Genomic DNA, 14561 nt, shown 5'->3' on the forward strand with positions numbered 1-14561 from the left:
TCTTTTCTCTTCTGTTTATGTTTCTATTCTGCTTCCAAACCAGACTATTTAAATTATTGTAAAGGGCCCCTTCCTTATTTTGAATGATTTTTAATTTTATTTTCCCAGTGCTTTGTGAATTCCCCTTTCATTCTTCCATGAGAGTTCTAGACTCCTTGCTGAGATACTGACACACACACACACACACACACACACTGCAGACATCTGCTTTGGGAAAAACCAGGCGAGCACACCTGAAGTATGGGTGGTCCTCAAAGAAGGCCTTCTCTCTCTGTAGGGCCTCGGCCAGGCTCAGCTGGTCCTGGATGTCCTGCTGGCCCCGACACTTGACAATCATGTAGCCCTTCTTCAGGTGGCACACGAGGTTTCGTACCACGTCAACAACCTTATCTTCTGTGCCTTTGTCTACCAGATCAGGCTTTGTCAAGATTCCTGAGAACCAGAGACTTCTGGTCAAAAATGTTCCTGGGCACAAGCGCAGAGGGGACGAACTCACACCCCCAGTCACTGGCCTTCCGGGGTTCCTGCTACCCCTGCTGGAGGACAGATGGTGGCTCCTACAGAGCTCAGGGGCCCACAGAGCCCCCATGCAGGGATAGAACTGCAGAGCAGGCCGTGGAAGATGGATGTTGCATACCAGCAACCACAAGGCTCCCCTGTGCCTCCCCACACAGGTCTGTTGCATGAACAGACCTTTCATTCTCCATAGACATTTGCATGGTTTCCATCTCACATCATTCTTAGTGGATACAACTGGCTCCTTGATTTCACCCTCCACTCGGAGGCTCACCATGCCTTTTCTAAGCAGGTAGGTAAGGGTGACCAGTCAACCTGTGGCCAACAGGAGTCAGATGTGGCTCAATTCATCTGGCCTTGGTCAGCCCCAAACCTGCTACCTTTGCAGCTCTTACCTGCTGGATGCGGGTTCCCCAGTCCCCACGTATGCCAAGCAATGACCACCAGACTCAACGGACACTTTCTCACTCCCTGGTAGATCACCTACCATGTTCAGGTCCCCATTTCCTACCTATAGTCCTATCCCCCTCTGGGTCCACCTCCTGAGCCATGCTCAGCGCCTCTGTGGTGGCGATGTCCACATTACTGGGGACCACCACCAAGTTGATGGTCTCCTGCTTGGTGATGTACTTCTTGATGAGAGCTTTGATCTGTGAGAAACAAGAGGAGGTGAGCATTGCAGAGGGGATGAAAACTGAAACAGGGCCTGACCTCACACTTGCCTCAGGTCCTACAAGTCCTGTTGGTATTTCCCCAGGAGAAGTAACGACAGAGAAATGAACCCCAAAACTCAATCCTGGGAGCATCACCCAGGGCAGAGTTAAGAGAAATCAAATTCCCTGTGGCAGAAGCAGGGCCACAGGGGCAGGGAGGCCACGAGACGTTCGCTGGTGACCACAGGTCTGATGGTCACAATGGAAAATAAGATGCAACACACTGCTCAACTCCATTCCTAAATTTCTGATTTGTAATGTGAGATTCACCAATAGGTAGGTACACTTTACCTACACCTAATGCCATCTCTCCCCACATAAAACCCCTTAGTAAAACATAGCAGTTTAGATCAGGTGTCCTCAAACTTTTTAAACAGGGGGCCAATTCACTGTCCCTCAGACTGTTGGAGGGCCGGACTATAGTTTAAAAAAAAAACAAAAAAAAAAACTATGAACAAATTCCTATGCACACTGCACATATCTTATTTTGAAGTAAAAAAACAAAACGGGAACAAATACAATCACACCCATGGGCCACAGTTTGAGGACCCCTGGTTTAGATATTCAGCAATGTGTAACTAGAACCAAAACCCAGTCATTATAAAATCACATATATGTGTATATGTATAATGTATATAAACATAAAATTGTTTCCAGTTTTGCCTGTTTATGTCACTTTCCCAAGAAAAACTTCCATCAAACTTGATGAAAGATATTTTAACCAATGGGCCCTCCAAATTCTCCCTCACACCTCTAATATGCACTCATTAAAACTCAGTCCTAGACTCTGTTGCTCTGATACAGCAGGCCCTCCTCCTTCCCCCACATTCCACCCTATCCCAACCCCCAACCCCACCAAGGTCAAGGCCAAGGTTAGATGGAGTCTGAGATCTACCTGGCGCCCAATGTCGGCAGGCTGATTGCCCATGGCCACCCTGGTTATGCCGGGAAGGTCTATGAGAGTCAGATCTGGGACGTGGGGGGAGCTGATCTCCAGGCTGATTAGCTCGTGACTGATTCCCATCCCTTCCCCAGCAATGACGTTCTGGGCTAGAGAAGAGGAAAAAAGAAATCTCAAAAGAAGCCCAGGATGGTAGTATCTCAATACTCTGAAAGCATCTTCCACCCTCTGTGGCTCATGGAGAAAAGCATATTAGGAGAAGATTCACTTTTCTGTGATTGCAACTAAAAAGTGCCTCAAAAGATAACTTAGTATTTTCCTGCTAGTGGCCAGAGTTGTCTGTGGAGAGATCTCGTGAGAACATCCACATGGGTGACACCAACCTGAACCAGCTCAAAGTGGAGCAGAGTTGAGAAGTTTTTTCTAGTAGTACACCTAAAAATCTTCCTGCTGATGTAGGGAGAAAATTAACAGCAAAGTAAACTGGACATAACTAAAAATACATGTGCATGCCTAAAACATAAGCTGGCCTCGTGCTTATTTTAACCAAGATGAGCATCGGCTGCTGGTATTCCATGAAGACATTTTAGTCTGACCCTTCCTCCTTAATAATGAAAAATGTATGATATGAATTTGTCTCATCAAATTGTTAGCTGATACCACTTTACTCCTCGGTATGTGTATTATCAATCTAGGACTCAGATTGTAAATCATAACAGCAACAGCCTGTGAGGCAGGCAGCTCACTAATTTCCCCGATATCCGTTCACCTAAGACATGATCATGAAGGTAGGTTCTGGCCAAGCAGGGACATGTGAAAATGTTAAGTGCAACTTACGTAGGTGTAAGGGATAAAAGGCAGGGGTATGCCCTCTGCCATAGTGCACGGACTTGACTGTGCCGACTAAGTCACAAGGGGGCTTTGGAAATGGAGGCCACATAAAACAGAGAAAGACAGTAAGGGGCTCAGTTTCTGCTGCTGGAGCCCTCACACCAGCTCTGGTCTGCCCAACTCCAGACTCCATGTGACACACAGAGAGAGAGCCACTGTCTGCAGCTTGCTTACACAAGTGATCTCCACACTCCTTCCCTCCCAGAATGCATGCTACTTTATTCCCAGATGCTTATTTATATACCAAGCAATAAATTACCGGTATCAGATTCTGTCCAAATGTGCTGGTCTTAACAAGGATAAAAAGAGAAAGCACTAGGGAAGTGGGCCTGATGTGGAAGAGAAAGGGGTCCTCGGGGAGCTCCACGGGCCTGGAAGGGTCATAGGGGACCCCACCCACCTCACCTGGCATCCAGATGGGACGACCAAATGTACGGTCCTTACCTTTATTGATTTCCTTTTCCACCTCTGAAGCATCTGAAATCTCGATCTCTAAGTCCTGGTAACTGACTTTGCCCGTCCACTCATCTTTATCCACAAGCTTTTTCAGTTTCAGCACCAGAGGACATCTTGTCACAATTCCTAGAAGGCCACACTCACATTAGTTCCACCATCTGCTCTTAAAATAAGTCCTGATGGTGCCTAGACCAATGGTTCTCAAACTTTTATACAATCATCTAGGAAGACATTGAAAACCGAAAACTGTCTGGTTTCATCATCTGATGCGGTATGTCGGAGGTGAGCTCAAGTACATGCATTTTTGAATGTGTATCCTAGGTGAGCAAAAGCTCACAAATGCTTGAAAGTCACCACTTTAGGCTTCCTGCCTCGTCCCAGTGTTTTGTCATCAGCTCAGGTGGCAAATTATAGTGGGAAATACTCCAAAATCATGCAAACATCCTTAATTATCCCCCCCAAAATACACACTGTACACCCATCAGAAAGGTATACTGCCACCATTGGGCCATCTTACCACCATCCTCTTATTGCAATCTCCTTCCAAATCCCACCTATCCACCATGTCTGACCTATAGTCTAAGACCCATCCCAGGTCTATCCTTGGCCTTGCTACTCAAACAGCATCACCAACCAGAGCACCAATTTTTATCTTTCAAGGTCAGGGGTCATGTCTTCGGAAGGAATTTAGGACACATGAACTCCTTGAACACACATGAACATAGTTCTGGATTGGGGATTCAAATGCATTTATTCAGATCTTCCAAGAATTCCAGATTATGTACAATTTACACAACAAATGTACAATGAGATGGTGTTATGGATTGAACAGTGTTCCTTCTAAATTTATCTGTTGAAAACCTAACCCCTAACATGACTGTATTTTAAGATAGGGGCTTTAAAGAGGTAATTAAGGTTAAATGAGGTCATGAGGGTGGGGCCCTAATCCAATATGACTTGTGCCCTCATAAGAAGAGAGAACCAGCAATGCTTATGCACAGTAGAAAAGCCAGGTGAGGGCACAGTGAGAAGGTGACCATCTACAAGCCACAGAGAAAGGCTTTAAGAGAAACTAGACTTTGACCTTGGAGTCTTAGTCTCCAGAGCCATGAGAAAATATTTTTTTTTGTTTGTTTAAGCACCCATCTGCAGTATTTTATTATAAAATAAATAAAGACTATTTATTTATAAATAGTCAGGGAAGACTAATGCAAAGTGTAAGCTCTTACCAGTGCCTCTAGGAAGGGAGACTCCCGACAGCGCCTCCAGCACGGAGCTCTTGCCGGAGCTCTGGTCCCCGATGACAGCAATGGCTGGCAGGGCCAGGTCCTGCTCCACACCCAGGGTGCGCAGGGAGTCAATGAGGTCGATGCAGGGCCGCACCTTCTCCTCATACTGGTTGCACAGGTTATTCTCAGCACCCTGGAGAAAGCCAAAATGGAGAACTCTGTCATGGCCTATAGGTAATGCTCTGTCAAAGATGGCCAACTTCTGAAAGCTCATAGGTTACTGCAATGCCCGAAAGAGAGTGAGACAGTAACAGAAAAAAATATATGAAGAAATAATACACACAATATCCTCAAACTTAATAAAAACCATAAACCCAAAGATCCAAGAAACTCAAACTTCAGCTCAGGAGAAACTGAAATAAAGAACATCAAGGCACAATAGAGTCCAATTGCTCAAAATCAGTGACAGAAAGAAAATGTTAAAAGCAGCCAGAAAACGGCATATTATCTGCAGAGGAACAAAGATAAGATTGACAGCAGGTTTTCCATGACAAACAATGCAAGTGAGAAGACAGTGGAGCAACATTTTTAAAGTTCTGAAAAAATCATCAACCTAGAATTTTCTCTAGCCACCAAAAATATCTTTTAAAAATATAAAAGACATATAAAAGCTGAACTAATTCATCACCTGCAGACCTGCACTACGGTAAATGTTCAAGAAGTCCTTAGGGGGAAGGAAAAACATTCCATATGGAAATCTTGATCTATAACAAGTTGTCTATACCAGAAGGGTTAACTTGTATGCTTTTTCTTATTACTCAGATATCATTAAAAGACAATTGAATATTTGAACAAAAAAATGCATTGTGGGGTTTATGATACATACAAAAGGAAAATGCATATAAGGCAAAATGTCTAAATTTGGCTGCAAGTTGGCCCAGCAGAGAGCTCAAGATCTGTGTCTGGCCCCAGTCAGGGTGAGGAAGCAGTCATCTGCAGGCCTGGCAGCATCACTGTATAAACAGCAGCCTCAACTGGGCACAGCTCATGGTACTTCTATAGCCAAGACACAGGCTAAAGTGACTTTTCAAACAGCAACTTACCGAGGCCTGATTTTTCTCAGCCATATTAATATCTCCATTTAGTAACAGCAGGGAGGCTGCAGAGGATGAATCAGGTTCTGCAGTTCCCACTTGAGAAAGAACCATCTTCTTTCTTTATAAGTTCAGCTTAAAATGAAGCAGATCAGTATTGAACAGATGAGAAACGGGGTTCCTTCAATCATGGAGCCTAATCTACCACTAGATGGTAAGACCCATCAGGACAGAGACCCTGACATATTATACACTGTGATGTCCCCAGAGCTTAGGTGAGTACCTGGGACACAGCACATGCTTATTAAATCATAAGTCATTGAAAGAAAAATGACAAGGGAGCCCAAAGACATGAATGTCAGATGAAGACAGACACTGAGTTCCAGCTCAAGGCTCCTCAAGAATATGCGTCCATATCTTAAAAAGTTTATTAAAACTAGGCATTTCCTGTCAAAACCTTAGGTTGAAGATCGAAACTTTTTTCACCATGACTTTAAATAGTTGGAAAGGATGTAATTCCGATACATTTCAAAAATTTACATTTAAAAATAAAATTGTTACAGAGCTCTTTCCAGTATAGCTGAAGGAATCAACATATTACAGCAATTTGATACCCAGCACTTTGCTTAAAAAAGTGTATGAATGCTAAGTATTCTTTGCTGTTCCTTTTGATCACTGATTTCATATTTTCATCCCATTACCCCCACATGAGTGTATCTTAACATCATTCATTTTATTTCTGAAAGCACTTAATTGGCCACCTTATCACACTTGTGTGCATCACTAATGCATATATTGTATATATATCTAAAATTCATTTTTGAATGTTCCAGGACTATAATTTCTGAATATTGAATTTTGTAGCATCTAGTAATCTTGGATAAAAGTCAATGAAAAATTTTCTCCTATGATTCCTATGCTTTAAAAAATATAAAGCACCAACTTACCTCCAATAAGTGCTTGTTTTTTGAAGATGTAGTGTCAACAAGTTGGGTGGAAATGGGGAGCTGTTCTCCTGAACCTCCTGGAAGTCAAGGGAAGAATACGAATGAGACCCAAACCTGGGGAACCAGTGAGCACACGCCCCGCAGCCATCTGCATTGCTGAGGATGGTGTGGGTGCCGAGGGGCATGCTTTGAGGCACATTTCTACTTCCTAGCATCTTTCTTATATATCTTGACTATTTTAATTCTGAGATAGGTGAATAAGGATCTGAGCAGTGCTATCTGGATCAGTAACTTATACTGATGCTTTCTTTGCTGCTACTTGTGGAGACCTGTGCAGTCTTTGTTAGTTCTGGTGGGGTTCAAGAGACAGGTTGTTAAAACAAAACTCCTCATAGCCCCTGCCTGTCACCCTGGGTGTAACATGTCAGACTTCCCAACCTGAGCCAGTCCCCTAATTATCCCATCACACTGCGCTTAACAGAATCATGTAGAAAGGCAGGGAGGTCTCCAAGCCTTGCCACTGGTTCATGGTACCTGGCTGAAGAACACATCTCAGACACCAACATTCAAAATCACCCTTTTCTGTCTCCAGGTTTATATGCTTCCAGGGCAGGCAGGGTTGTGCCCTTGTTCAATTTGCAAAGGAAGAGGCTGGGAAGGGTGTCTCATGCCTATAATCCTAACACTCTGGGAGGCCAAGGCAGGAGGATGGCCTGAGCTCAGGAGTCAAGACCAGCCTCAGCAAGAGCAATACCCCATGTCTACTAAAAATGGAAAAATTATTTGGGCATTGTCCCTGTAGTCCCAGCTACGTAAGAGGACGCTTGAGCCCAGTAGTTTGAGGTTGCTGTGAGCTATGTATGATGCCAGAGCACTCTAGCCTGGGGCAACAGAGTGAGATGCTGTCTCAAAAAAAAAAAAAAAAAAGGAAAGGGAGAAAGAGATGGATTCCTTTTTTAAGGTGAGAAGGAGGTGATTATGAAAGGTGATCCACTTTAAAGGGTACTTACGGAGTTTGACAATCTGGAACTTTATTCCTAAATCTCTCCATGCCTTTGGAAAGACCTCACATGCCCAGGGCATCCTGGGTTCCATGTTGAAGATCCCCACTTCACCTGCTCTCCAGAGTGCCAATATTCTGACCCAGGCTTCCTCTGTTGGCTTTTCCGGACCCACTCTCATGGCATCATTGGTCCCCATGACTTGCACCCATGACCACAGCTTCGACTTTATCAGGCGAAAGAGGACTTTATGAGTCTATTCCCTCCCCCATTTGTTTCATAAAATCAAGCCCCCTGAAAGCTAAACCTTATGGGTTTTGTCTACAAACCATAAAGGTTTATTTCTCTCAGGGATCATGTCTGAAAATCAGTTTGGATTTCAGCAGCAGGGCAATCTCAGTAGTTCAAAGCAGTTTGTCATTTGACAGTGATGCTCAGCATCTGAACGAATTCACCAATTCCAGGCTCGGGAGAATCTAGAGTTGGCAGCCCCTACCTCTCAGCCCCAAATTATCCTAAAATGTCTCACCAGTGCCCTGTGAATGCAGAAAGGACTTCAGCGCATCTGGGCATGCCTCCTGGGGCACGCCACCTCTCTCCTTTCTAGTTCCCAGCTCCTTACTACTGCACACCCCCTGGTCAGAGCCTGAGGCGTCAGTTGGGTGTATGTGTGGGGTGGTGATGCCCCAGGCTCTTCTCTGAGCCTAACATTATGGTTTTGGCGGGGGCAGCAGCTGCCCAGGGCCCAGGGGCTCTTTCCATTCCTGCCCAGGGCAGGCCTGGGTCCTCTCAAACACCTGCTGTCCTTGCCACACCTGGGGTAGGACGGTGCTGACTGCCCCCTCCACTCCAGGTTTCAGGGAGTAAGGGTTTTCTAGTGGCTTCCAAGCCAGCTGCCATCTACCAGCAGCACTGGCCATAGAATTCCTACAGTGGGGTGGGGATGACATTGAGGCTTGCCCCAGGGTCTCTGTCATTGTGGGGAAGATCCCTCTGCTCAGACTCCGCAGATGAGTGAGGGTGGGAGAGCGGGAGGTAGGATTCGACCCCCTTCCAGTACCAGAGCCCCTAATAGGAAACACCTACCAAGCAAGTCTTAGGAAACCTCAGCTGCAAGACTCTGCAACTTTCCCAACACGATTCAGTCCAGTTTTAAACTCTTTCAGGACTTACACTTTTTCTTCTGAGAGTGTTTTGCCCTCTAAAGTCCACTGGCATTTAAATTTTTGTGAATAAAAGGGGAAAGAGTTTGCACTTTAGACAAAGTGCTCTGCTACCTACCAAACTCCGCTGAGCTGGGTGTCTGGAGGTGGCAGCAGAGGGCAAGATAGGAAAGAAACCCGAGGTGCGTGCACCTTGGCGGCTGACAGATGCCGGCTGGCAGTGGCAGTCCAAAGCTGAAAGGTAACACAGACATGTTTGGGGCATTTGGGGACTGACCTCTGGGGATAACCATCCCTTGAACCTACTTTCAATAAAAACAAAAACAACTTGGTGGAGCAAGATGGTGGCCAAGTAACAGCTTCCCTGCAACTGGGCATGGTGAGTCTGGGGAGATAAGACTCCAGGCATCTCTGGCTGGTGGGATCTGCCTATAATCATCCCCTTGAGGATACAGGGAGTCAGCAAGGGACTTCTGGACCCCAAGAGGAGGACAAAAACAGTGGAAAATTGGCAAGTGGTTGCGTGTGTTTGATAGACCTAATGCTGCCGGCAGCCATAAGTACAAGCAGCAGTGAGACTGCAAAATGGAAAGACCTTACCTTTGAATTGTTTTGGTGTTTTTGGACTTGGCACTCAGTTGAACTGCCATGGGGAGAGCTTGAGCAGGAGTGTGGAGAAATTTGGGTATTGTCTAGGGCACCAGACTGAGCCGCTGAGCCAGACGAAGCTAATAGTATTTGGCTGTGGGCTGCAGGGAGCCATTGTGAAAGAACTGCCCCAGCAAGCTCCGCCCTCAGGGTTGCAGAGCAAGGATCGGGCGGGAGTAGTAACCTAGTGACTGAGAGCCTGAAGGTGGGGACTGAGCTAGCTTGTAGCCTTAACCCTCAGGGGCAGAGTGAGACCAGTTGTGGCACACTGGAGCCTCAACCTGTTGCCCTGGGTAGAGTGCTGTGGCATCACAGCTCACAGCAACCTCAAACTTCTGGGCTTGGCATCGCTCAGACCTCCATAAGAGCTGCGCCATGACCCCTGACACATGACCTGCGCCCGCCAGGCCTACACATGCCCTGACGAGGAATTGCAGGAACTGCGCAACCCTGTGTCCTCCCTCCTGTACCCTCCCTGCCTCCACACCAGCCCACTCCTCTGGCCAGGGACTCTGGTAGCCGCATGCCCTCTGGAGCCCTCCCTGCCTCTGCGCAGAGCCCTTCTCCTGGCCAGAGACTGTTGGAGCCTTGGGCTATCTGTGCCAAAGTCACTGGGAGCCAGGCACTCCCAGAACCGTGCACAACACCTCCCGCCCTGTTGCTGGATTCAGGTGTGTCACACTCCATTGCTGCTTCCACAACCAGAACTCCCTGGCTGGGGCAGCCCCAGAGGAACTATACAGGGTCACTCTCTACAAAGATCCAGCAACAATAGAGTGATCCCACTGGGTCTAATCTTGGAGAGACACCTCCCCAACTCTGAGGACAGCCAGAGGCAACAGTGAAAAACAATCATGAGGCGAAATCAATAGGAAAACTCTGGCAATATGAATAATCAGAGTACATCAACTCCCCCAAAAATCAATGGAGCAGACACAGCACAAGATCCCATGCACAAACAAATAGCTGAGATGTCAGAAATCGAATTCAGAATCTGGATAGCAAATAAGATTGAATTAGAATTCCAAGCAGTATCTCATAGATACTCAAGAATTCAATGAATTCAAAGACCAAATGACCAAAGACTTTGACACATTGAAACAAGAAGTTGCAGCCCTCAATGATCTGAGAAACACAGTAGAATCCCTCAGTAACAGAATGGAGCAAGCAGAAGAAAGGATTTCTGACATTGAAGACAAAGCTTTCAAATGCTCCCAAACTCTCAAAGAGGAAGAGAAATGGAGGGCAAAAACAGATCACTCTCTCAGAGAGCTCTGGGATAATTAGAAGAAAACAAATATTTGTCTATAGGGATCCCCGAAAGCGACGAAGTAGCTTCACAAAGCACAGAGTCTCTTCCCCATGAGCTTATGAAGGAGAACTTTCCGGACATGCCAAGAGATTCCGAAATTCAGATAGCAGACAGTTTCAGAACTCCAGCACAACTCAACCCAAATAAGACATCCTCCAGACACATCATAATCAATTCCACTAAAGTTAATATAAAGGAGAAAATTCTGAAAGCAGCCAGATGAAAGAAAACCATCACCCACAAGGGGAAGAATATTAGAATAACTGCAGATCTCTCTGCTCAAACCTTTCAAGCTAGAAGAGGATGGTCATCAACTTTTAATCTCCTAAAACAAAATAACTTTCAACCCAGGATCCTATACCCAGCCAAACTGAGTTTCGTTTATGATGGACATGAGCAACTTGATTTCCTCCAGTTCCATAATAGTTTATTTTAACACCCCTTTAGCAGTGCTGGATAGATCTTCCAAAAAGAAGCTAAGCAAAGAAATCTTAGATTTAAACTTAACCATTCAATATCTGGACTTGCCAGACATCTACAGAACATTTCATCCCAACAAAACTGAATACACATTCTTCTCATCAGCCCATGGAACATACTCCAAAATTGACCACATCCTAGTCCACAAATCTAACCTCAGCAAATTAAAAAAAATAGAAATTATTCCTTGCATCTTCTCAGACCATCATGGAATAAAAGTTCAACTCAATAACAACAGGAAACTGCATACGCATACAAAAACATGGAAGCTTAACAACCTTATGATGAAGGATACATGGGTTATAGACGAGATTAAGAAGGAAATCACCAAATTTTTGGAACCAAACAACAATCAAGACACGAATTACCAGAACCTCTGGGATACTGCAAAGGCAGTCCTAAGAGGGAAATTTATAGCACTGCAAGCCTTCCTCAAGAAAATGGAAAGAGAAAAAGTTAATGACTTAGTGGCACATCTCAAGCAACTGGAGAAGGAAGAACACCTCAACCCCAAACCCAGCAGAAAAAAAGGAATAACCAAAATCAGAGCAGAATTAATGAAATTGAAAACAAAAGAATTATACAACAGATCAATAAATCCAAAAGCTGGTTTTTTGAAAAGATCAATAAAATAGATAAACCTTTGGCCAACCTAACCAGGAAAAAAAGAGTAAAATCTCTAATTTCATCAATCAGAATGGTAACGATGAAATAACAACAGACCCCTCAGAAATTCAAAAAATCCTTAACGAGTACTACAAGAAACTCTACTCTCACAAATATGAGAATCTGAAAGAAATCGACCAATACCTGAAAGTACGCCACCTACCAAGACTTAGCCAGAATGAAGTGGAAATGTTGAACAGGCCTATATATATCAAGTTCTGAAATAGCATCAACTATACAAAATCTCCCTAAAAAGAAAAGCCTAGGACCAGATGGCTTTACATCAGAATTCTACCAAACCTTTAAAGAAGAACTGGTACCTATATTACTAAACCTCTTCCAAAATATAGAAAAAGAAGGACTATTACCCAACACATTCTACGAAGCAAACATCACCTTGATCCCCAAACCAGGGAAAGACCCAACAAGAAAAGAAAATTAGACCAATATCACTAATGAATATTGATGCAAAAATACTCAATAAGATCCTAACAAACAGAATCCAACAACACATCGAAAAAATTATACACCACGAGCAAGTGGGATTTATCAAGGCTGCTTCAATATACGTAAATCTATAAATGTAATTTAGCACATAAACAAACTAAAAAATAAAGACCATATGATTCTTTCAATTGATGCAGAAAAAGCTTTTGATAATATTGAGCATCCCTTCATGATCAGAACACTGAAGAAAATTGGTATAGAAGGGACATTTCTTAAACTAATAGAGGCCATCTACAGCAAACCCACAGCCAATATCATATTGAATGGAGTTAAATTGAAATCATTTCCACTCAGATCAGGAACCAGGCAAGGTTGCTCATTGTCTCCACTGCTCTTTAACATTGTAATGGAAGTTTTAGCCATTGCAATTAGGGAAGAAAAGGCGATCAAGGGTATCCACGTAGGGTCAGAAGAGATCAAACTTTCACTCTTTGCAGATGATATGATTGTATATCTGGAAAACACTAGGGATTCTACTACAAAACTTTTAGAAGTGATCAAGGAATACAGCAATGTCTCAGGCTATAAAATCAACACCCATAAATCTGTAGCCTTTATATATGCCAACAATAACCAAGCTGAAAAAACAGTCAAGGACTCTATTCCTTTCACAGTAGTGTCAAAGAAGATGAAATATTTGGGAGTATACCTAACAAAGGATGTGAAAGATCTCTACAAAGAGAACTATGAAACTTTAAGAAAAAAAATAGCTGAAGATGTTAACAAATGGAAAAACATACCATGCTCATGGCTGGGAAGAATCAACATTGTTAAAATGTCTATATTACCCAAAGCAATATATAATTTTAATGCAATTCCTATTAAAGCTCCATTGTCACATTTTAAAGATCTTGAAAAAATAATACTTTGTTTTATATGGAATCAGAAAAAACCTCGAATAGCCAAAACATTACTCAGCAATAAAAACAAAGCAGGAGGAATCACGTTACCAGACCTGAGACTGTACTATAAATTGTTAGTGATCAAAACAGCATAGTACTGGCACAAAAACAGAGAGGTAGATGTCTGGAACAGAATAGAGAACCAAGAGATGGATCCAGCTACTTACCGTTATTTGATCTTTGACAAGCCAATTAAAAACATTCAGTGGGGAAAAGATTCCCTATTTAACAAATGGTGCTGCGTGAACTGGCTGGCAACCTGTAGAAGATTGAAACTGGACCCACACCATTCACCATTAACTAAGATAGACTCTCACTGGATTCAAGATTTAAACTTGAGACATGAAACTATAAAAATACTTGAAGAAAGTACAGGGAAAACTCTTAAAGGAATGGGCCTGGGTGAATATTTTATGAGGAGGACTCCCCAGGCAATTGAAGCAGTATCAAAAATACACTACTGGGACCTGATCCAACTAAAAAGCTTCTGCACAGCCAAGAACATAGTAAGTAAAGCAAGCAGACAGCCCTCAGAATGGGAGAAAATATTTGCAGGTTATACCTCCGATAAAGGTCTAATAACCAGAATACACAGAGAACTCAAACATATTAGCAAGAAAAGAATACGTGATCCCATCTCAGGGTGGGCAAGGGACTTGAAGAAAAATTTCTCTAAAGAAGACAGATGCACGATCTACAAACACATCACAAAAAGCTCATCATCCTTAATCATCAGAGAAATGCAAATCAAAACTACTTTGAGATATCACCTAACCCCAGTAAGAGTAGCCCACATAACAAAATCCCAAAACCAGAGATGTTGGCGTGGATGTGGAGAAAAGGGCACACTTCTACACTGCTGGTGGGAATGCACAGTAATATGTTTCTTCTGAAAGGATGTTTGGAGAATACTTAGAGACCAAAAAATAGACCTGCCATTCGATCCTATAATTCCTTTACTGGGTTTATACCCAGAAGACCAAAAATCACAATATAACAAAGACATCTGTACCAGAATGTTTATGGCAGCCCAATTCATAATTGCTAAGTCATGGAAGAAGCCCAAGTGCCCATCGACCCACGAATGGACTAGCAAATTGTGATACATGTATACCATGGAATATTATGCAGCCTT

General features: G+C 43.6%; 1 protein-coding gene across 1 annotated transcript in view; it reads right to left on the bottom strand.

Annotated features, from left to right (window-relative positions):
* Nucleotides 1-14561, bottom strand: part of MX1 (MX dynamin like GTPase 1) — a 30278-nt gene that overhangs the window by 14441 nt on the left and 1276 nt on the right. The window contains exons 2-9 of the mRNA XM_053564822.1: nt 9030-9145; nt 6748-6824; nt 5810-5935; nt 4707-4899; nt 3466-3603; nt 2125-2279; nt 1028-1166; nt 234-432 (exon numbers count right to left, since the gene is read on the bottom strand). Coding sequence (XP_053420797.1) covers nt 234-432; nt 1028-1166; nt 2125-2279; nt 3466-3603; nt 4707-4899; nt 5810-5914 — 929 coding nt within the window. The 5' untranslated portion in view covers nt 5915-5935; nt 6748-6824; nt 9030-9145. The remainder of the gene's footprint in view (nt 1-233; nt 433-1027; nt 1167-2124; nt 2280-3465; nt 3604-4706; nt 4900-5809; nt 5936-6747; nt 6825-9029; nt 9146-14561) is intronic.

Source organism: Nycticebus coucang, chromosome 16, assembly GCF_027406575.1.
Source record: "Nycticebus coucang isolate mNycCou1 chromosome 16, mNycCou1.pri, whole genome shotgun sequence".
NCBI lineage: Eukaryota > Metazoa > Chordata > Mammalia > Primates > Lorisidae > Nycticebus > Nycticebus coucang.